The sequence below is a fragment of the Terrapene carolina genome, unplaced genomic scaffold, assembly GCF_002925995.2.
Source record: "Terrapene carolina triunguis isolate 2854851 unplaced genomic scaffold, T_m_triunguis-2.0 Scaffold17, whole genome shotgun sequence".
NCBI classification, from domain to species: Eukaryota; Metazoa; Chordata; order Testudines; family Emydidae; genus Terrapene; species Terrapene triunguis.
Window position 1 is genome coordinate 4,062,576 of NW_020664368.1, and position 23,944 is coordinate 4,086,519.

Here is a 23,944-nt window from a genome sequence, read left to right on the forward strand (position 1 = left end):
GGGCTGGGGGCATGTGAGGGGGTGCAGGAGTCAGGGCATGGGGTGTGAGGGGGCTGGGTATGTGTGGAGGCTGCAGGAATCAGGGATGGGGTCGTGGGGGGGATGCAGGGGCCTGGGGTGTAAGGGGGGTGCAGGGGTCAGGGCAGAGAGCTGGGGGGGGTGGGCTGGGACCAGGGGGGTGCTCCCTGCCCCCTGAGCGGCTCACAGCAGGGGGCTGGAGGGATACACCCCGCTCCTACCCCGCTTCCCCCTGCCTCTTCTCCGCCTCCTTACCGGTCTGAGCAGCGAGGGCACTGGGGCTGCTCTTCTCCCCTCCCTCGCAAGGGCCATCGGCGGCAGGGAGGGAGAGGAGGCGGGGCTCGACGCAGCATGCTGGGGGAAGAGGCGGGGGAGGGGAAAGCTTGGCTGCCGGCGGAGCCTGCCGTACAGCAGCAGCCGGCAGGACCAAGCTTGCTTCTGCCCCCTGCCCTCGCCAGACAGAGCGGTAGGCGGGGGGCGGAGAAGAGCGGGCTGGGTTGGGCAGGATTTTTAATGGCATGATGCTGCCTGCCGGGGTCCGGCTCAGCCCACTGCCAGGGTTTGGCAGCGGGCTGAGCGGGACCCCGGCAGGCAGCAGCGTGCCATTAAAAATCGGCACACGTGCCATAGGTTGCCGACCCCTGATATACACAGTACATGAAAAGATGGGAGTTGCCTTACCAAGTGGGGAGTCAATCTAATGAGTCAATTCAATTAACAGTAGAATACCAAGGGAGGAAAAATCACTTTTGTAGTGGTAATGAGGGTGGCCTTGGTATTCTACTGTTTTTCCTCCCTTGATATTCTACTGCTAATTGAATTGTTAGACTGACCCCCCACTTGGTAAGGCAACTCCCATCTTTTCATGTACTATGTATATATACCTGCTACTGTATTTTTCACTCCGTGCATCTGATGAAGTGGGTTCTAGCCCACAAAAGCTTATGCCCAAATACATTTGTTAGTCTCTAAGGTGCCACAAGGACTCCTCGTTGTTTTTGCTGATACAGACTAACATGGCTACCACTCTGAAACCTGCAAAACCACTGTGGACTAGATTGTAGAGTCAACCATGAGCCCTAAGTAAGAGGCAGTGTGCAGTTGTGCTGCCTGAGAAGCAGACCAGAAATGAAACTGACTCAGTCACAATCTGGAGCCTACTTGACTCTTGCTCCAGGGGAAGCAAGCTGTGCTAATTCTAGACCTAGCAGCTTACTTCCCCCTGTACATCAGCTCAGCTGCGATGGCGAGCACATGGGTGGGGATGAGGGGCTGCAGAACCAAGGCTCCCCACTTCACCAACCTTGCCTGTCCTCCTATGCAGGAGTAGGGTGACCACATGTCCCGATCTTATAGGGACAGTCCCAATTTTGTGGGCTTTTTCTTATATAGGCACCTATGACCCCCCACCCCGTCCCGATTTTTCACACTTGCTGTCTGATCACCCTATGCAAGAGCAGCAACCCCACGGAGGCCACTCTCACTTCTACACACAGACCTACATTGTGGGTAGCCCATACAGGGCAGTAAGGGGATTCCTTGTGCCCTGCTACTCCTTTGAGAGCATGAAAAGAGAATCCCAACCAAGCCCTGTATCTAGGCCTGAAGGTGGAATCAATGCAAAGGCTCCAGTTCAGGCAGAATGCGGCAGAAAACCTCAGGTAGACAGGCTGTTGTGAGGATATCATACTGCGGTCTGATCCCTCCACTGGCTGCCAGTCTACTTCTCTTGCCAGTTCAAGGCTTTGGCCCTGATCTACAAAGCAATCAGCAACTGAAGACTAAGCTATATCATACACCACATCCTCGCCATGACCCACTAAAACAGCTGTACTCTGAAACAATGCAGAGTATGAAAGCCGTGACAAACACAAGAGTGGGAGGCAGAGGGAGTTCAGCTGTAGAATGACCTTCCGGAGGAGATTAGACTAATCCATAATATGATCACCACTAAGGCATGCTGCAAGGAAAGCATTTCTCAGCATACCTGGAAGGATTTTTACAAATGGTTATATGTATATATCTCAAGCAGAATTTCCTGTAACCTTGGAAGGGAAAGGAATGAAGACCTCATGATGTCCTCTAGGAACTTGCTATGCAGATCCAATCCACCTGTGAAGAACTTAGGGTACGTCTATACTTACCTCCGGGTTCGGCGGTAAGCAATTGATCTTCTGGGATCGATTTATCGCGTCTTGTCTAGACGCGATAAATCGATCCCGGAAGTGCTCGCCGTCAACGCTGGTAATCCTGCTCCGCGAGAGGAGTAGGCGGAGTCGACGGGGGAGCCTGCCTGCCGTGTGTGGACCCGCGGTAAGTACCTTGTAGTTCGAACTAAGATACTTCGACTTCAGCTAGGTTATTCACGTAGCTGAAGTTGCGTATCTTAGTTTGAACTGGGGGGTTAGTGTGGACCAGCCCTTAGATGCTCTAGTGATGGGAATGAGGGGTCGGAAAGAATTATAAGTCCCCACTTCATTACAGTTCAGTGGAAGAGCTACCATCCAATCAGATAGCATGGCTCTGGGTCCAATGTCTAGTCAACCTGGATGGCTCGCTGCCTGACTGGCTAGGACTATGGGTGCTAATTAAGACCTGCAAATTCAGACTCAGGACCAACCAAAAAGTAACTCAAACCTACCTATCCCCAGCATTCCAGTAAAAAGGCAAGTGTCCAGTCAGGACCAGCAGATAATACCCTGCAAGTGCATGTGCTCTCTGAACATCCTGCCTCTTGTCCATCTTCAAATAAGGCTGCCTAAAGACAGCCACATCTATAAACCCACCCACCACCAGAAAACAATGCCTGCCACCCTGTATGTTAAACATTGTCGGAAATAAGGGCGGTGGGAACAATGACCTTTGGAAAAGAACAAATGAATAACGGGGAAGAAGTCTTGCAATTTGTGAGGAGCTTTTACAAACAGAAGTTTTTGTAAATTATGAACGCGTTCATAGTGTCCCTTTTAGCAATGCCACCATTTAAAGATAAGATTTATAAAGAAAAGTGGAATTCAACCGTAACTAACATAGAGCTTTGCAAATGTGACATTTTAAGCGCTCCTATCTCAAATGATACTGGGGCTGATTAATAAATGGGTTCTGTAGCACCCAGTTCTGTAGCATCCAGTTATATTTCTGGATGTCAGCTGACAATTTGCTGATAAAGCTTAAAAGAAAAGGAAAGGAAAAATGCAGCCAGTCAGAAACCAGGTTATTCATAAATATACAGTATAATATTAAAAAGTATAAATTGCTTGGTAAAGTTCTCTGATTAACTGTAATATACAACATTTTTCCCTGAAAAGCAATTAAGTAGACCATGTAATTAGTCAGCATTGTCACAGTTTCACCAACATCTGTTGCCAGATACAATAATTAAAATTTATAGCAATTATTAGGTATAATAGAAATAAAGTTAATGAAATAGAACACTGTCATGGGACCTCTTGCTTTGAAAACAAACATCTTTGTTATAACATGGTTTTGCATAAAGATATTTCATTTTCTTGACTGATTTATTAATTATACTGCATTGAAAAAATCTGCATGTCCTGCCAAGCCTCTCTCTGTCGTCTGACAAAGTTTCTTTTTGGTGGTTTTCAAAGAACAGCTGCTTACTTGGAATGTTTTTCCCGACTTCAAAAGCTAAAGCCAAACTTTTGAAACTGACAAGGAGATCGCTGTTCTGGTACCCATAGTTTATGTTGTCAAGAAACAAACAGTTGTCCCGTGAGAGTCCCCAGAAGCTGTTATTTTGTTTCCAAGAATACTGGGCTTAAAAATCCACACTGAAGAGAGATTCAAACACTGACATGAAAACAACAAAATTCAAAGCACTCGAATTGCAGCCTGAATTAGATAAACCTGTTTAGGAAAATAATTTGGAGATCCCTTGTTAGTTTCCTCATTGTCATGTAAATTTAGTAAGCTAATAATAAAATATTTATATAGTACACACACAAAAACTATGTTAAAACATTAAGATTGAATGGTCAGGCACTCAAATGTTAGGAAATGCCACAATTAATGCTGCCTATGCAACCTTAATTTGACTCCCCTGTGCATATGCATTATGATACAGTCTTTAACTATAAAATTACATACTATTTTTTCCCCACAGGACCCCTAGTCTCATTCGGTGCACAGGATGGACAGTGCACAAATAACAAGCAGCTATTCAGTGTTATCTTTTATCCTCAGTGTTCAATGTGTGGCCCTAGCTCTATTTAATCCATATTATTCAAACCCTGCTCTGAATACACAATTATTAATTTCCTCATGAACTCTTCTATGGCACTCATTGCTATAGAATCTGAGTGCTCCAGAAACGTTAATGAAATTTATCTTCACATCACAACAACCCTGTGAGATGAGGAGGCAGCATTACCCCCATTTTACAGATGAAGAACTGAGGTACAGAGAGAATAGGTCAAAAGCATCCACTAATTTTGGATGCCCAAACTGAGATGCCTAGGACCTGATTTTTCAGTGCACTTAGCAGCACATAGTATTATATATGTTCAAAGCTCCCATTGACTTCAGCTGAGGTTGCGAGCACTCAGTAGGTCTCATGTTGTGTGCCCAGAAAATGAGGAACACACAATTAGTGACCACCAAGAAAAGTTTGGTTTAAGTGACTTGCTTATAGCATCACATAGAAATTCTGTGGCAGAGGTAGAGCTAGAATCCAATCCTCAAGAGCAGCATTCAATTAACGAGCTTTTCTCTTCATACAATCCACTGCCTCATTCACTTCCAATTTCTACAATAAATGAGGCAGAGGTCCTACCACTCACAGCCTCCTACACAACACAATCATGATTCGTCCTCAGAGCAGGTCCATCGTGTTCACTGAATGAGGCAGGGGTCCTGTGGAAAAAATATGTGATTATGTAACTGAAGACAGTCTCATAATGCACAGGTACCACAAGGGGGACGAATTAAGGATGCACAGACAACCTTAATTCCGGCATTTCCTAACTTTTGATTGTTTGACTTTGCAACATTACAAATGTTCTTTTAATGTAATTTGTGAGTGTAAGAAATAAGGTTGAAAGTGACTCATTTGCACTCAAATCTTTAACTTACCAGATATGTCTGACATTGAATTGTCAGTGTTAGCTCTGCTATGAAAAATTTATCAACTCTCTCTATAATTTTATTAGAGAATGTTTAAAAATAGATGATACAGAGTGTTGAAACGTCAATTATTAGTCATCAGGGGTAGCATACAGAGTATAGGGGGATGTTAGTATTTTGATATTGGATAGCACATAACACATACAGTCTGCAATATTCCCAATGGGGGGGTATAAGGTGGATGGATCAAGGTATAGTCAGCAAGCAGTGAGTCTATAATACTATATTCAGAACTAAACCTGTGTTGAGTTTACTCTATAATTTCTATTCAGAATACACATAAGAGCAATATTCCTTAGAAAGTGATATGGACAGGAGTACAGAAGCACCAATAAATACTAAACTTATTAGTGGTGAGTGACTGAGGCTAAGGCGCGTTCTTAGGGTTCTGTGGGTTATTATGGTTCTTTGTCTGAAAACTGTCTCTCCACTTAACCAACCTCCTAAATTCAAGAGTCCTAAATAAGGCAGACTTCACAACTTTGAGGGAAAGAGAAGTTTGGAAGGGATGGGGAATGAGAATTTCACTTAATGCTATTCTGCATGGAATTCCAAAGCAAGGCACATCATGAATTTATCTGTATTACTAATGTCTATGCACAAATGCAATAGGAATCAGGATGTTATTGACACTAGCTAGATGCAAATCTTGACTTGCTGGCATCACATATTTAGTGGGATGATTCTGATAACTGTAGATAGTGTATGTAGAAGAGATAAAAAGGAAAGAAAAACGGGAGGAATAGCACTGTATTGCTGAAATAATTATGAGCTACAATTAAACAAAGAAGAAAAACACCTGTGGATATCTGCTTCAGACCAGCAGGTCTGGAGGGAACGAAATATTACTGGACCATTTCTCAAAAGTTTTTAAGCTGCAAGATACTAACTGAGAGAATTTTGTTTACCTACAAGGTAACAAAAACAGCTAACCAGGAACCAAAGAATACAAACAATCTAAGAGCTAGTCTACACTGGCAGCGCTTTAACGTGCCTTGTGTGGTCACGGCGCAGCGCTGGGAGAGAGCTAGTCAGTTGAGATACTCCTTTTATGAAATTTCCCTTCAATAAGATTAAAAATATATATATTTGAATGATTAGAAAGGAAGGAAGACACTGTAAATATAAATTAAGAACAGGTGAAACCGGTGAAAGAATATTTGAATATACAGGTCTGTCTCATCTTACGCGGGGGTTCCGTTCTGCGGTTAGCGCGTAAAGCGAAAGCCGCGTATAGCCAAAACCCCATTGAGTTCAATGGCGAGCGAAATCGCCCGCACTACAGGTATAGTATTAAAACTGTTGTTTTTGTCTTTTTTGTTTTTGTTTTTTGTTTTTGCCAACCGCGTAAAGTTGAAATCACGCATGTTAAATTCGCGTAAGATGCGACAGACCTGTATACACATAAACCAGTCCAGATTATATGCATTCTAGAATCCAAAGGACATTAGGAAACAAATTACTCTACCACTAAGAATTAGATCTAAAAATCATGGAGAAATAGAGACGTAACCGAAAACTAAAATAAAATAAAAGTAATATTAATTTTCAAAAAGGGAAAAAAGAGCGATCCTGGCAATTACATTGATGTAAATGTAACAGCCACTCCTAGCTAACTAATAGAACATTAAGAAGCAAAAAACAAAGGTACTTAGCTAGTGGAGAATGGATTACAAGCGTTGAAATCACAGAATCATAGAGTGTAGGAGAAATACACGAGTTTACAAAAAATAATTCTTGCTAGAAAAAACTTACTCTTTTTTATTAAATACGTACAATATTCGCTCTTAAAGGGAACACAGTAGATGCAATATATTTTAATTCTGATTAAGCACTAGATACTGTGTCCCCTAAAATCGTACTTCAAAAACTTCATGAATGACTGAAAACTATCTGAATGACTAGGGAAATTAAATGGGAAATGATAAATAGCAGTGACAGTGGAGGTCAGCTACACCATCACTAACTTCTGTGACATATGTAACCCCCAGGGAGATTACCTAGATTCCAGGGGCTCTGTGTGCTGGTGGCTTCCCAAGCTGCCCTGGTGACCCTGCCAGGAAGGAGCAAGGGGAGTGGAGGCACTGCCAAATAAATTCATATAGGAAGAAAAAGAAGTTGCACCCTACTGAGTGGGTAGCGGGATTCAGAAGAACCCAGGCCTGTCAATCAAAACCCGCAAGGAGATTGGCACTAAAGGGGGTAACCAGGTGGATAGGGGGGTGCTACACTGGAGGTACTGTTGGGATCCCGTCTTTTAAACTCAGACCTTAAATTTACCCTTGCTGATTTCCCCAGGGAAATTGAGTAAATTCCCAGTATGGATTATCAGAAGAGGCATGTAACTTGGTATGAGCTGGAGGGAGCCGACCCTGAACACCACTTCATACTCACTAATGTACCCAAGTTAGACAAATTGAAGATGAGACTGAACCCTGCAAGCAGGCCTGGAGCTCACCAGCCCCCTTCCCCCAGCCAGTTCTACCCTTTCCCTGACTGGCCCAACCTGCTCCAAAAATGGCTTCTCCCCTCTCCTGAGCTCCCAAGGAAGGGCACCTCACTCCCTATTGGTTGCCGAGCAGACTCCGAGTCTGCCCTTGGCTCCCCATTCCTACCAGTGACAGTGTGCCTCTCCCTGAGCTAACAGCACACAGAGCCCCAAGAATCTAGGTAATCTCCTTGGGGTTTACATATATATTCATATCAATGTCCCTGGACAGTTTCACCCTGCTGGATGCCTTCAGATGGTGAACGCTAAAGGACAGGGACTTGACACTGGCTTTAGCACAATTTACCGGCTATACAGCATTGAGTACAGATACTCCACAGTACAGATAACAGGAACAGAATTCTACAGGTAGTTAGGTAACAGACAACTTAAAATCTAGATCTGAATAATATATTGTGTAATAACCGATTACCGTATTTACATTATTATACAGCAGCAAGACTTTGCTGGGCAGTTAACTATTTTGTAATTAAAGGTCTAACCATTATTATAAAGAGTATTTAGACCATATTTTTCTTCCCAGTGAAAAAGCAATATCAAAGCTTGTGTATAAATGGCATATATATTCCATAAGGACACATTTGCACTTAATTTACTGCCACATTCCAGGAAACAAGGTAGACATATCACTGCTTTTCACAGAAGTTACAGTGAAAAGCCAATAAATGATAAAATAAACTGAATATTTTCAAGGTTATTATAGAAATGTGCCTGTACTAGATAATTCCTGAACTCTAGTTTAACACTGAACCTTTAGTCCCATCCCAGTTTTTATTTATGTTGGATATTAGCTCTTTAATTATCAAATTATGAAAAACATATACATGATTTTTTATCCATTATGTGACCAGTGAAGAAGCATATTTTACCCTCCCTGCCTGCACTACAATATCAGTCAGCAGCAAGAGAGCAGCAAATCAGACAAAAACTGGGAAGAAATAAGGTCATGGACCCAACTAAGGAGTTAACTGTTGTTCCAGATTTTTGCCGATGAGAGACTAACAATATTTCTATTTTTTCCTCTTTTCTTTCAAAGGAATGCTATATCAATTCCGAGAACGGAGGAAAGAAAATGTTGCACTTTTGCTCCACATCATTTTTGAAGTGCAAATCAAAGTAATCTCATCTTCTCTCAAAAACCTTACACTCAGGCAAGCACATGGGGGGGGGGGAGGTATTTGTAGCAGGAGGAACCTTTTATATTGAGATGAACTGGAAAATAATGTCCAGAGTGTGAATAATGTGTGTCATATTGTTAGCATTTATTCTGACCAACATAAATGTTCCTTTCTATAGCAATGAGTAGGTTTCTTCTTACTCCGTAGCATTTTCAGTACTATTACCTGCCTATAGACTTTTAATTTTTTATTAGCTTATAGGACATTGTAAGGAAAAATATGTTGACTTTACCTTCACAAGACAGGCCATGAGAAGTAACTCCAGAGAGGCTCTCTCTGCACACATTACAGAAGGTAGGTCGGGCATGGGAGCAGGCGTACCAGTTATGCATCCCTGAGAAATGTTCCACATTAAACTGTGCGGTCTAGTAAAGGAGAAGTTAAGACAAATTTGCAAGTACAGAACACAGCTATAGAAACTGAAAGTACTTAGGAGTTCCATATTTATGCTGGAAAATTCAATGTGGAGAAGTACATGGAAAGGAGACTAAAAGCTCTCTCTCTCAAAACAAGAGCACAATAGCATGAATTGTACTAGTAAAATAAAGATTTAACAAAAACTGCATTTTAACCTTACAGGTTTTTCACACTCCACAAGACTGTATGTCTTGGGTTCTGTGTACTGTAGAGCTTGATATATTAAATCAATATTTATCCTGAAAGAAGAACAACATGCACTGAAAGGGATATTATCTTACCTCATAATGTTCTCTAGACTGTACAGACTTCAGTGAGCTGATCCAGTCCTCCATCTCTTTTCTGTTCTCAGCACACAGTATTAGCCTCCGGAATGGAGTGATTATCTGAAAGAGACTTCTCAATTTAATGATTCTGAATATTATAGATAGGAGAGATCATTACAGAATGTAACATCTGACAAGCCAATTTTTCTTATCTCTGATGATGCAAGTGAAATGCACACCCTAAATCTATATGATAATCAAAACCTTGAATATCAATGAGTTGTGTGTTGTTGTTTTTTAATCACTGTCTTAAAATGGTAAAGTGAACTTTTCTCAATTTAAATTCCGAGGATTTATATCAGGCTTTCATATGGGCTTTAAAAAAAATTATTTATTATGTCTCTTTTTCAGCTCTTTATCCATATGTAAATGTAAGACTCCCTGCAAAGCTCTAAAATGGCTAATAAATCTTTCCATAAATTATTTTAAACAGATGTCAGTTCTGTTTCATAACAACATTATAGCAACTGCAAAGTCTATAATTACTGTAGACGAAGACAAATCATACTGATAAACAAAAGCCGGAGATTCATAAACATTCTGCGCATTTCTCATTCCTACATTGGTGATGACATTGTATTTACATAATTGTTGTAATCAAATATAAAAACTTGATTTATGAGTTAATATAGGAATACACCCACACAAGCTGTATAATCAAAAGACACAGAGCAAAAAACAAACAGCTCAAACCCTATGCAATGGTGCCTATGCAGTGCTTCAGTGCACTCTTGGAACAGGTTGATGTTGCGCGGGGTTCAGTAGTCTGGATTTAGATCTTAGACACTGTATTCATCTTGAAATCTGAAGACTGCTGAATCTTGGAGATTCAGAGTAAAGGTGTCTTTTTCTTCCCCCACTAGTAGATAAACAATTAAAAATAACTGTAAGGCACCAAAAACTATCAGCCAACTCCCACAGAAATTATTTTGAGCACCGCACTAAAATAGATATTGTAGTTGCTTTGAGAACAACGAAGGAATCTAAAATAAAAATCTAAGTAATCAAAGGAAGAGTCATTTGCTTCTTCTGCAAAAATTAAAAACTAAAACTAAAACCTTGTTCAGTCTGAATATGTATTTCATTGTCCATACTGCCTACATTTGGAAATTATCTAAGTAAAGTAACAGCATAAACCACAGGAAAACTGTTAATTTTCTCTCATGGTGTTATAAGGTTCTTGTAACATTTACAATACATACATTATTAGTAAGTAATTATTTACAACTGTTTTTACTCACCCGGTGACCACGAGATAGCCTCTGCTCCTGGTTTGTGCTATGCAGTTCTTCATTAAACTGAACTGCACTTTAATATATCTGACAAGCAACCTAACTGAAATACAGCAGACTACAAGTCACATGGAAGGGCAGCACAAACCTTTGAGCTTTTTTTTTAAATGTACAAGCTGCACATGAAACTGAAGGACTCCACTCTGTTTTCTATTTCCTTCAGTCTTCCCCACCCTTTTTTTGATAAGACTTATTAACATCTGTCCACTTCTCTTCCTGAATAACAGTTAATGCAAAGAGCAATGCTTCTCTCATTAGTTAGGAGCCAAATGGATGCTTTATTACTTCAAAATGTTTTTCTGACAGCTCATCAAATGAAGCACAAAGAAGCCATTAAACCATAATATAACCCTGGTTCCAATAACAAGCACCAGGCTTCATCGAACTCATAGATATTATTTGTACAAATACTTCCCCCAGTCTTTATTTCCCAATATACTGTATGATATCATAATAAAGATACGCATTTATAGCTTTAAAGGAAGGACAAGGCTGCCTTAGTCACACAGCTAGGTCAGAGCATTTCATGTCAATTCCTTCCTTCTGACTACCAACAGACAGTGTAGTGAAACACATTTAATGCAAAAATACATTTAACTACCTTTGCTCCTTAAAGTTCTTCTTGAAAAACTCTTGATAATCTTTCCAAAAAAATACAGATCAAATACATATATCACTGATGTCTTATCTTTATTAATATCATTCACATAGAATCCCTTAAGTGAAAGAGTCAAAAAGTCTCTTTGCCAAAATAACTCATGTATAACCATACCAGATATTCCTATAGCAATACCGTTTTTATTTAATATTTGTTCATATAAGTTACAGCAGGCTGTAGCAGTCTCATTAAGTTATACAATTGATGGCTACATATGAATGTTAGATAAATTATTATTAGAGCTATTAAAATAAACACACTGGAAAGTTGGAAGAGACCCACATATTTGTAGATACAGGACGTAAAAGGCTATGAAGACTAATCTACTTATATTCTTTCTGCTTCACACACTTCCAACAACAAGCTTCAAGGAACAGCCAGTCTGGTTATTGTAAGGGAGTCAGACATATAAAACAAAAAGACAACCTGATGTTATATGAAATAAAAATACCTATGCTGGAATAACATTAAGTTTCTGACCTCCAACCAAGAGAAGCAATGAAGCTATGAATTCAGGTTCTCTCTATCCTTAAGGGGTTTCCTGAGTTGAGAATGATCTTATGTACCATACAATACGCCATCCTTCTCTTCTCCATTTACACTGAAGGCTATAGGCGCCGACTTCCACTGTTCCCGGTGGGTGCTTGACCCCGCCCCTGGCCCCGCCCCTGCACCACCCCCATTCCACCCCTTCCCCAAAGTCCCCACACCTGCCCCGCCTCCTCCCCTGAGTGGGTCACATCCCCACTCCTCCCCCCTCCCTCCTGGAAAGTCCTAAGCGCTGGGAAGTAGGCGGAGGTGTGGGGACGCGACGAGCTTGGGGGGGAGAGAAGGGGGGAAGGGGAGGGGAGCTTGGCTGCGGGTGGGTGCAGAGCACCCACTAATTTTTCCCCGTGGGTGCTCCAGCCCCAGAGCACCCATGGAGTCGGCGCCTACGCTGAAGACCCCTCTATATGGGAATATTCACAAAAGATAAGCTGAATCAACTACATTTGACTGAATTTAAAGTGCATTAAACCGCCGTGTGGATGCTTTAATTCAGAAATAAAGTGCTCTTAGTTCACTTTAAAGTGAACTAGAGCCATTTTACTTCTGAAGGAGAGCATCTACACAGCTGTTAAATGTGCTTTAAAATAATGCACTCTAAATTCACACCTCTAGTTAATTTGGCTTAATCTTCCTGAATGTCCCCATGTAGGCATGTCATGAGTAATGTCACATGGTCCCATGGCTAAATACGTAAAATTAGCATACAGTGCTTACACTTAATAAGTCTCTTACTTTGTGAGTGTGCACACTGTAAATGTCTGCGGGTTTCTAATTCAAAGTAAGCAACTTAAGAATTTGTTGAAACATACAGGGTTAAAATGTATCCCAGCACAGATGACCCACCCATGGCTCTCCATACCTCCTAAGCTCTTAAACAGAAGGCTGAAGTGGGGCTTAAATAGTGTGTTAATGTTTTGTTAGATTTCATTACTCTGGTGTAACTTTTACCCATAGTATAAAAAACCCTTATCCTATCTTTTTGGGAACCACAAAAATCAAGACTGCCCCATTTTAGTCTTATTAGGACATGAGTCATTCACTACAAATATCACAGGTTTTCATGAAGCACCACAAAATTCACATAAAAAACAATTTCAATAAAATATTAGGGCTATCCAATCAGGCCTAAAGAGTTTGAAACAGGCAGAAGAAACCTCCTACAAGATCCTCCCAACCACATCTGCTATCCACGAACATATATATAATGTATACATACAAATATATTATCTCATCAATGGCTTTTTTCCAATGGTATTGCACTCCAACATCATATTTAGTTTCCTTTCTATTGTTACTCAATTCTTACTCCACAGATGGGCACCCCTACCCAATTTGTATTTGTATGTTTTTTCTCATCTCCCTGGAATTGGAAGAGAAAAGGTACGAAAAATGGCAACAAAAATGATTAGGGATATGGAACAGCCTCCATAGGAGGAGAGAGAGACTCATAGACTTTAAAGCCGAAAGGAGCCATCATGATCATCTAGTCTGACTTGCACATTGCCGACCACAGAACCTCGCCCACCCACTCCTATAATAGACCCATAACCTCTGGCTGTATTACTGAAGTCCTCAAATCATGATTTAAAGACTTCAAGTTACAGAGATTCCGACATTTACGCTAGTTTAAAACAGCAAGTGACCCGTGCACCATGCTGCAGAGGAAGGCAAAAGCCCCCAGGGTCTCTGCCTATCTGAGCTGGGGGAAAATTCCTTCCCGACTCTAAATATGGTGATCAGTTGGACACTGAGCATGTCAGCAAGACCAACCAGCCAGACACCTGGGAAAGAATTCTCTGTAGTAATTCAGAGCCCACCCCATCTAGTGTCCCATCTCCAGCCACTGGGGATATTTGCTACACGCCACTGTAGTCTCATCATACCATCCCCTCCATAAACTTATCAAGCTCAGTCTTGAAGCCAGTTAGGTTTTTTGCCCCCACTGCTTCCCTTAGACAGCTGTTCCAGAACTTCACTCTGTTGATTAGAACCCTTCGTCTAATTTCAAGCCTAAAAATATTGATGGCTAGTTTATATCCATTTATTCATGTGTCAGCATTAGCACTCAACTTAAATAACTCCTCTCCCTCCCTGTTTTTTATCCCTTTGATGTATATATAGAGAGGAATCATATTTCCCCTCAGCCTTCACTTGGTTAGGCTAAACAAGTCAAGCTCTTTGAGTCTCTTCTCCATTGCTCTGATCATTCTTGTAGCCCTTCTCTGCACCTGTTCCAGTTTGAATTCATCTTTCTTAGACATTAGTCTTTTTCATGGCCCCATCACATTGTCTGGAAAAAGGGGTAAACAGTTAGGTGGCAAAATTTGCAGATGATACAAAACTACTCAAGATAGTTAAGTCCCAAGCAGACTGCGAAGAGCTACAAAAGGATCTCTCAAAACTGGGTGACCGGGCAACAAAATGGCAGATGAAATTCAATGTTGATAAATGCAATGTAATGCACATTGGAAAACATAATCCCACCTATACATATAAAATGATGGGGTCTAAATTACCTATTACCACTCAAGAAAGAGATCTTGGATTCATTGTGGATAGTTCTCTGAAAACATCCATTCAATATGCAGCGGCAGTCAAAAAAGCAAACAGAAAGACTGAGAGGGGACATGATAGCAGTTTTCAGGTATCTAAAAGGGTGTCATAAGGAGGCGGGAGAAAACTTGTTCACCTTAGCCTCTAAGGATAGAACAAGAAGCAATGGGCTTAAACTGCAGCAAGGGAGGTCTAGGTTGGACATTAGGAAAAAGTTCCTAACTGTCAGGGTGGTTAAACACTGGAATAAATTGCCTAGGGAGGTTGTGGAATCTCCATCTCTGGAGATATTTAAGAGTAGGTTAGATAAATGTCTATCAGGGATGGTCTAGACAGTATTTGGTCCTGCCATGCGGGCAGGGAACTGGACTCGATGACCTCTCGAGGTCCCTTCCAGTCCTAGAATCTATGAATCTATGAATGCTGGGAATCATTAAGAAAGGAATAGAAAATATCATATTGCCTCTATATAAATCCGTGATACACCCACATCTTGAATTCTGCATGCAGCTGTGGTTGCCCCTTCTCAAAAAAGATATATTGGACTTGGAAAAGGTTCAGAAAAGGGCAACAAAAATGATTAGGGGTATGGAACAGCTTCCTTATGAGGAGTGATTAATAAGACTGGGACTTTTCAGCTTGGAAAAGAGATGACTAAGGGGGGATATGATTGAGGTCTATAAAATCATGACTGGTGTGGAGTAAGTAAATAAGGAAATGTTATTTACTCCTTCTCATAACACAAGAACTAGGGATCACCAAATGAAATTAATAGGCAGCAGGTTAAAAACAAACAAAAAGGAAGTATTTTTTCACACAACGCACAGTCAGTCTCTGGAACTCTTTGCCAGAGGATGTTGTGAAGTCCAAGACTATAACAGTGTTCAAAAAGAACTAGATAAATTCATGGAGGATAGGTCCATCAATGGCTATTAGCCAGGATGGGCAGGGATGGTGTCCCTAGCATCTGTTTGCCAGAACCTGGGAATGGGCGACAGGGGATGGATCACTTGATGATTACTTGTTCTGTTCATTCCCTCTGGGGCACCTGGCATTGGCCACTGTCAGAAGACAGGATACTGGGCTAGATGGACTTTGGTCCGACCCGATATGACCATTCTTATGTTCTTGATGTTAGTCCCTAAATTCATGGCTTTCCACTTTGCCATATTAAATTTCATCCCATTTCTACTACTCCAGTTTTCAAGATTGTCCAGATCTTCCTGAATGATATTCCGGTCCTTCTCATATTGGAAATACCTCCCAACTTTGTCTCATCCACAAATTTTGTTAGCACACTACCACTTTTTGTGCCCAGGTCAGTAATGAAAATGTTAAATAAGATTGGTCCTAAAACCAATCCTTGAGAAACTCCACTAGTAACCTCCCTCCAGCCTGACAGTTCCTCTTTCAGTATGACCTGTTGTAATCTCCCCTTTTACCAGTTCTTTACCCATATTTCATATTAATCCACATCATCTCCAATTTAACTAATAATTTCCAGTGTGGAACTGTATCAAAAGCCTTACTGAAATCTACTGCATTTCCTTTGTCTAAAAAATCTTCTCGGAGAAAAAGATCAGGTTCATCTGGCATGATCCAGTTTTATAAAACCATGTTATATTTTATCCCAAATCCTGTTGACCTCTAGGTCCTTAACAACTTTCTCTTTAAAAATTTCTTTCAAGACCTCAATATGATTGAGATCAAACAGGCCTGTTGTTTCCTGGACCACTTTTTCCCCCTTTCTTAAAAATAGGTACTATATTAGCAATTCTCCAGTAATAGGGTACAACCCCCGACTTATTGTATTCATTAAAAATCCTTGCTATTGGACTTGCAATTTCATACGAGAGTTCCTTTAGTATTCTTGGATGGAGATTATCCGGATCCCCCAATTTGGTCCCATGAAGCTGTTTGAGTTTGACTTCCACCTCGGATGTGATAATTTCTACTTGCATATCCTCATTTCCATTCGTACCACTACCCCTAAACTCCTCATTACCCTTATTGAAAACTGAGGCAAAGTATACGTTTAGGTCAAACTCAAATCACCACAAGGGCCACATGAGGACTAGTACATTGGCCTGAGGGCCGCATCACTGACACCTTTTCATATAAAGGTACAAAAGCCACCACCCCCACTGCCCCCAGTCCCACCCTTTCCATGAGGCCCCACCCCTACCCCGCCCCCATTCCAACCCCTTCCCCAAAGTCCCCACCCCAACTCCGCCCCCTCCCTGCCCCTATTCCAACCCCTTCCCCAAATCCCTGCTCCTGCCCCGCCTCTTCTCTGCCTCCTCCCCTAAGCATGCGGTGGTATCAAAATAGGCTCTTAAGGCAGCAGTGAAGGCACCACATGGGGCAAAGAGTGGTTGGGGATGAGGAACAGGAAAGATTAGGGACCAAGATGGGACTGCACATGAAGGATTAAAAAACAATAAAAGGGGATGAAAAAGTAAGTGCTGTTTTCTTCAACCCTTTACTGTTACAGTCTCCATGTTTTACTTCTGAATAACAGAAGGGTATATTTGGCAGGAGAATGAGGTGAGGGTCACCTTTTTTGCCCTACCTCCCTCCTTCTGCAAGGGCTGCAAGAAAAGAGGATTTTCACACAAACTGATATTGGGATTTTTGATCTATTCTCTAAAACAAACACACACAAACGCAAGCAATTTACTTTGTGTCCATTTCCCTGGAAATTGGAGAATCAGCTTTTGTTCTGCCAGTTTGATTTTTCACCTAAGAGAACTGGGATCAAATTCATCCCACATGTAAGGAGGTGAAACTTCCATTAAATTCAGTGTGAGTTGCACCTGCTTCCACCAGGGCTAAATCCGGCCATAAAATTCTGCACATTCCTCAATCCAAAGTGTTTCTACTATAAAAGATAAGCTGAGAACTGAAAAAGTAAAAAATACACAAAGATGAGCCCTACAATTTAATTTAATTTGCTTTTTTAAAATAGCATATAGCATAATTCTTCAAGGAGCTAACGTTACATCAGATTCCTGAAGGCCTCAGGTAGATGAGGACTCTCAGTTTCACAATGCCACAGTGGGGTAAGATTATCACTATAACTATATACTTTGCGCGTACATACAAAGGCAGACATTAATCCGTTTCCCAATGGTCACTGTTCATCTAAGCCCAAGGCCTTTATAAAGTAGATAATTTATAATTCATAGATTGTATGCCATGTCAATGTACTGTAAATTATTCGGTTCATTTGGCCTCTGGTAGACTGGGGGGCACTAGATAACATCGCTACATACTTCCATTGGAATTTATGTAAAACACTGCCTAGAATATTTATGCACTTCCACAAAATACAATATGTGATATTGTAATTGTATTGTCAATATTGCAATGAGAATGCTGACTCATTTGCAGGTCTTCTGGAATTTTGAATCTGCTTTGCAGCTTCCCTCCTTGCTGTAATCATACTCACAACTAATTTTTATTGTCTCAGCACATCCTGTCTTATAGTGACCCTAATACCATAAAACCACCATTAGGAACTGCCATCATTGTTTTGAAACAGATACATCAGCAGCGCTGACTGATATCATCATCAATCATAGGTAAAGTGAAAAACCAATTCAGAAAGCACAAACACAGCATATGCTAATTAAGAAAATAACAGTGTATACAGCTCAGAGGGGGAGACAGTAGAGATGGCAAAACACTCAACTTCCGGGAACATGATATTTACACTGAAAAGCTTTATAGTGCTTTAAATTACTACTAGCAGGCATTACACTACTATCACTTGACATGGCCAATCTTAAATTTGTTTAGTATTCACTGTCGCACACTGATCACAATTAGCCTGTTTGTTCTTTATATGGCTGTCATAGTTATCACTCTAATATAGCTGCAGTCCATTATTAAATTGATACTTAAAGGGTTACCATTATATTTAATATTTTCTATTTGTACTAGGCAGATGGAGAAAACACATATTCATCATTCAGCTCACTGTTACCGGACTAGCTGCACACTGTCCTTTCTTGGGAGTCTCTTTGAGTGCATCCTCTACAGGCATGAGGCCTTCAGTCGTTATGTATTCTGGAATTGTCCTGAAATGAAATTCCACTATTTGTCCATCCTCAGATCAGGACCTGGAATACAGCCCCCTGGTTACCAACTGTGATTTAGTTAGCAGGTCCAACAGGGACTGGACCCTGCCAGGATTTCACTTTGGAAGGCTGTTATGGCATATGTTTGCAGCAATACAGAAACAGCTTCTTCAAAACAAAGCCATGATTTATTTTGCCCAGAAAGTACACAGCACTTAGAAACACAGATTTTAAATAACTAAAGAGTCCTACACACACACACTTCCTTAGCTAAGCTTAGCCTTTTCATCCATAGCTCAGGCGGATCTGGCTTATTCCCCATCTTTGAGTGGGGAGAAACAGCAGACACTGCTTGCACCCAGGTTCCTCTCTGCAGAGGTGGATTAAGGTTTCCTGAGGCCCTGAGCCAGAGCAAGTGGGGCCCCCACCCCCGTTCCATCCCTTCTGCCTGTGGCCCTGCTCACAGCCCCACCCCTTTCTGCCCCTTCCCCGGGGCCCACCCCTGTTCCACCCAGGGTTCCCCTCAATTCTCCCCCCACTGCAGGCCCACAACCCCTTTTGCTCCTTTTTGCCCGCTCCCCACTGCAGCCCCAAGACCAGAGAAGCTCTGTCCCTGCACCATGGCCCCAGGGCCACATTGGGGAGTGAGAGCTCCTCCCGTCCGAGGGCTGCAGCGGGGGTCTGGGTGCTGGGGCTTCCCCTACCATCCCCCACGCTTCTGCCAGGGACAGAAGGGTGCTGGAGCTTGTCCTGCCACTCCATAGCTTCTGTCGGGGAAGGGGATGGATGCTGCGGGGGCGGGAGGGCGGGGAGAGTGGCTTTCCCCATCCCACAATTACTGCCAAGGACAGGAGCTGCTGGAGGAGCTTCCCCCGTCCCACGTCTGCTGCCGCATATCAGGGTTGGGATGTGGGGTCTTCCCCCGCCCACCTGCCAGGCGGCCAGGGCTCCGGGCTTCTGCCTCCATCAGCGGATTTTTTCCAGGTCCCTGCAGTTGGCTGAGGCCCCTGAGGTCCACTGGCTAATCCACCACTGCCTCTGTCTCGGTTTCTCAGCCATCCTGTCAGCCTTTTCACTGACACTTTCTGGCCAACCTCTGACCAAATTCCCCCTCTCTGTCTTTAACAGATCAGTGTTTTTGATCTCCAGATTCTCAGCCTTGGCAAACAGCCCTGTTGCCACAGTCTCGGCTGAAGAGTCCCTCTTCACATCTATAAACTTTGCTATTGTTTGAAGGAATGCTTCTTACCTAGGTCATTGTTTTACCTTTCCTGGGTTCCTTGATAAGATAACCCCCCTCTACAGCCTCCTTTGATTTAACTCTATGCACTCAGGCAGGTAACAATACCAAATTGAAGGGGGAAACAGAATCATAATAATATTTTTTAAAAAGTAATACAGACATTTTTCCAGTTAGTCACACAGCCCTTTTGGATTTGTAAAAGTAAATCATTGTACAGAGTTTGCATACAGTATTGGATACATAAAAGCAACGATTGTACCCATGCTAGTCACAAAATTTCAGAAATATCCCACTGACTTTTTCATTTTATTAGGGTACAATAATTCAGGGAAAAAATACTTGGAACATATTAAAAGCCAAAAGTAGGCACTGGAAATGCTATTACAATAAACTGTATCTCTGTTTCTCCACTCTAGGGTAAAGTTTCCCCAAGTTCCTAAAAGATTAGCCCCAAGCAGCTTAGGAGCCTTAACTGAGAAGCAGGGAGCCTAATGGTTAGAGCAGGAGATCTGAAAATGAGGATTCTTGGGTTCACTAACTTGCTGAATGACCTTAAAGACTGAGTCATAAGTATAAAAATATCCCTTAAATGAATAATTTTCCTTACCTATGTTACTCACAGTTTAATTATAAAAAATCTAGTTTACTTTACTTCTCACAGTTTACTTTTTGCATTTCTCTCAGCTGACTAAATGAAAATAGATTAGAGTTTCATTTAAAAATAGTTTAATAAATTTTCTTTCAGGTTCTCATATATCAGCAAGATCCTACAATGACTGAATTGCAAAAAATACAGGGGGGGATGTTTATCAGTTTTAAAGAAGGCTGCATTAGATTTTTTTAAAAATCATGGCTATATTTTGACTGGCCCAAGGTTTTGTAAAAATGTGCTTTTACAAAATTTAATTGCTTGGTTAAATTTGATCCAATATTGTCTTCTTTAACTTCTCTGTATCTCTTTTTCTGCATCTATAAAAATGGATATAAAGACACTTGGCCAGCTTTCTATCGTGATTTGAGTTCTGTGGATTAAGGGTACTAAATAAATATATGGTAATATTATTATTATAATTGTTGCTATTTTGTTATGCTAGATGTGGAGGGGGAGGGATAGCTCAGTGGTTTGAGAATTGGCCTGCTAAACCCAGGGTTGTGAGCCCAATCCTTGAGAGGGTCACTTAGGGATCTAGGGCAAAATCAGTACTTGGTCCTGCTATTGAAGGCAGGGGGCTGGACTCCATGACCTTCCAGGGTCCCTTCCAGTTCTATGAGATAGGTATATCTCCATATATTATTATTATGTATTGTGGCTTGTATAGACAATTGTCCATACTTTTTTAATTGTTCCCAGCAAGGCAAAAATACAGGCTATTTACCACATACAAGGAGCTGAAGATTCAAAAGTGAGGTCTGAGTAATGAATGGCTAGTACATTTGCCTGACTGTGCACATTACAAAATTTAAAATGTGACCATTTAGATAGACACTCTTTCACAAAGCAATTACTCCATATCTGATCTTTCAATACTCCGTCCACAAAGGAAACTGAGTGTGGTTTGTGGCTGCCCTACTCTTCATGTCCTTGGCATGGAGAGCAACAGGGTACTGAGGATGCAGGTGTGACCCCAACTGACCCTGCTATTCAAAATAATCTGGACTTGCACACATGGGGCACAAGCACACCATGAGTGGACTCTGTGTGGACAACGCATCTTAAAGAACCACAGTTATACTGTAGGGTAACTAACTGTTCTTTCCTCTGGGTGACTGTCCATCCAGATTCCACTCTGGTGACCAACAGTTATCCTGATGCTAGGGCTGGTCCGGAATTTTTAGACAAAACTTTTTTCCATCAGAAAACAATGATTTGTCAAAACAAACTATTTGAGGGGAATGGCTGGTTTCAATTAATTTCCCATTTTGAAAAAATATTGAAAAAAAGTTTTGAGATTGTTAAAATGTCCTGTTTTGAAATTTTCTTACCAAAAAGTTTCCTTCTCAGTTCGAAACTACATTTTGAAATTTAAGTTTATTAAAGGTTAAGAAAAGGGTTTTTTTAATGTAAAAGGTCAAATTGAAAACAAAACATTTTGACATTATTAAAACAAATCATTTTGATTGACCCAATCCCTTTGTGTGTGTGTGTGGGAGGGAGGGGGATCTGCAAAAGTTTGAGTTGAATTTTTTTGTCCCAATTTGGGATGAGAAAAATTTTGAAATCTTGAAAATTCTTGCAGGACAAGAAAGCCATTTCCCACCCAGCTCTAGCAGATGCCCAGTTGAGGAGCGACTGTACAATAGCATCAAGGGAGATTTAGGTTTGATATTAGGAAAAACTTTCTGACTATAAGGGTAGTTAAGCTGTGGGACATGCTTCCAAGGGAGGATGTGGGATCCCTGTCATTGGAGGTTTTTAAGAACAGGTTGGACAAACACCTGTCAGGGATGGTCTAGGTTTAGCTGGTCCTGTCTCAGTGCAGGGGGCTGGACCTGATGACTTCTCGAGGTCCCTTCCAGCCCTTATCCAGCTATTCATCCAAAAATTCTTTTAGTCTGCCTGGAGAACCCAGTTTGAACTATTATAAGTGAACCTCTCCACAGGGTGGCTTCGAAGGAGCTAATAATCAAAAAAATTACATTAGCATCCCTCTCCTCCTAGAGGAGTAACATATAATTCCACAATGCACAACTGCATGTTTAATACAATGGACACCAAAGGTATTAAATCTAATTCAATAAAGTTTAACTTAATCCCATAAGGTTTGCCTAGGATATTGCAGGATTTTGTCAGTCTGTCATACTATGCATTTTTACAGCAGCACAATGTTGCCCTGACCTCAGTTGGGTTCTCCAATGAGAGCCCCAAATTGCATTACTCGTGATAAATTTGTGAGTGATGGTAACATTATAATTTTAACACATATTGGAAGGGGACGAGGGCAGAAGAGGGAGGGGGAGTTAAGAAAATCTAAAGCGACCACAAAACATGGTTACATTTTTTAAAAGCATCTCGATTTTTTTAAGTCTGACTCATATTTCTTGTAATTTTGGGGTAGGCAATACTGCATTTGAATTGGGACATTGTGACAGGTGTTCCCAGGGTGCAACCTGAACTGTGGGACCACTGAGCCCTCTGTCCCACCAACCTGGGCTCCCTCTCACACAGTGACGCTGTTGCTAAGCCACAAAACTTTGTCAGGCACTGTACTTACACAGACATCCACAGGCAGGGACACACCTAACTCAGTTACATGCTTCTCATGAACCATGAATGAACTAAATAGAGAAGTTCCAGCCAATTCTCCCAAGCTTCCCAGCCTTGCACCCCAAAACTGTACCATCTTGCACTAGTCAGAAACCTGACAAGTGTAAGTTCATTAAGTTTGCCACTTCTACAAAGGAAAGTGGACATACACCAGCCTTTATAACAGGGATGGGCAACCTACAGCACGCATGCCAAACACGGCATGCAAGCCGATTTTGAGTGGCACGCTGCTGCCTGCCGCGGTCCCAGCTCCCAGCCCCACTCAGCGCCCCCGCCCACCACTCTCCCCTGTGGGGGCAGGAGGCAGAAGCTTGGTCCTGTGGCAGCCAAGCTTCCCCCCTCCCCCGCTTCTTCCCCCAGCGTGGTGCTTTCCTGACCCTCCTCCTCTCCTTCCCTGCGCCGATCAGCTGATGGCCCTTGCGAGGGGGAGGGGGAGGGGGAGGGGGAGGGGGACGAGTGGCAGCATGCTCCCTGCTCCGTAGAGGAGGCAGAGAAGAGGTAGGGACGGGTCCTTGGGGAAGGGGGTGGAACAGGGCATATCCCTTCCAGCCCCCTGCCATGAGCCGCTCAGGACAGGGGGCTGGGAGCACCCCCACGAGCCGAGCACCCCAGCCCTCTGCCCTGACCCCTGAACCCCCCCCACACACCCAGCCTTCTGCCTTGCACCTCCACACACCCCCCAGCCCTCTGCCCTGACCCCTGAACTCCCCCC

At 42.1% G+C, this 23,944-nt stretch overlaps 1 protein-coding gene across 1 annotated transcript in view; it reads right to left on the reverse strand.

Moving 5' to 3' along the window:
• The window catches only part of LOC112103174 (diacylglycerol kinase eta), a 266,921-nt gene that overhangs the window by 80,776 nt on the left and 162,201 nt on the right, over positions 1-23,944 (reverse strand). Inside the window, exons 5-6 of the mRNA XM_026650398.2 lie at positions 9,546-9,650; positions 9,080-9,212 (exon numbers count right to left, since the gene is read on the reverse strand). Of these exons, the coding sequence (XP_026506183.1) occupies positions 9,080-9,212; positions 9,546-9,650 (238 nt within the window). The remainder of the gene's footprint in view (positions 1-9,079; positions 9,213-9,545; positions 9,651-23,944) is intronic.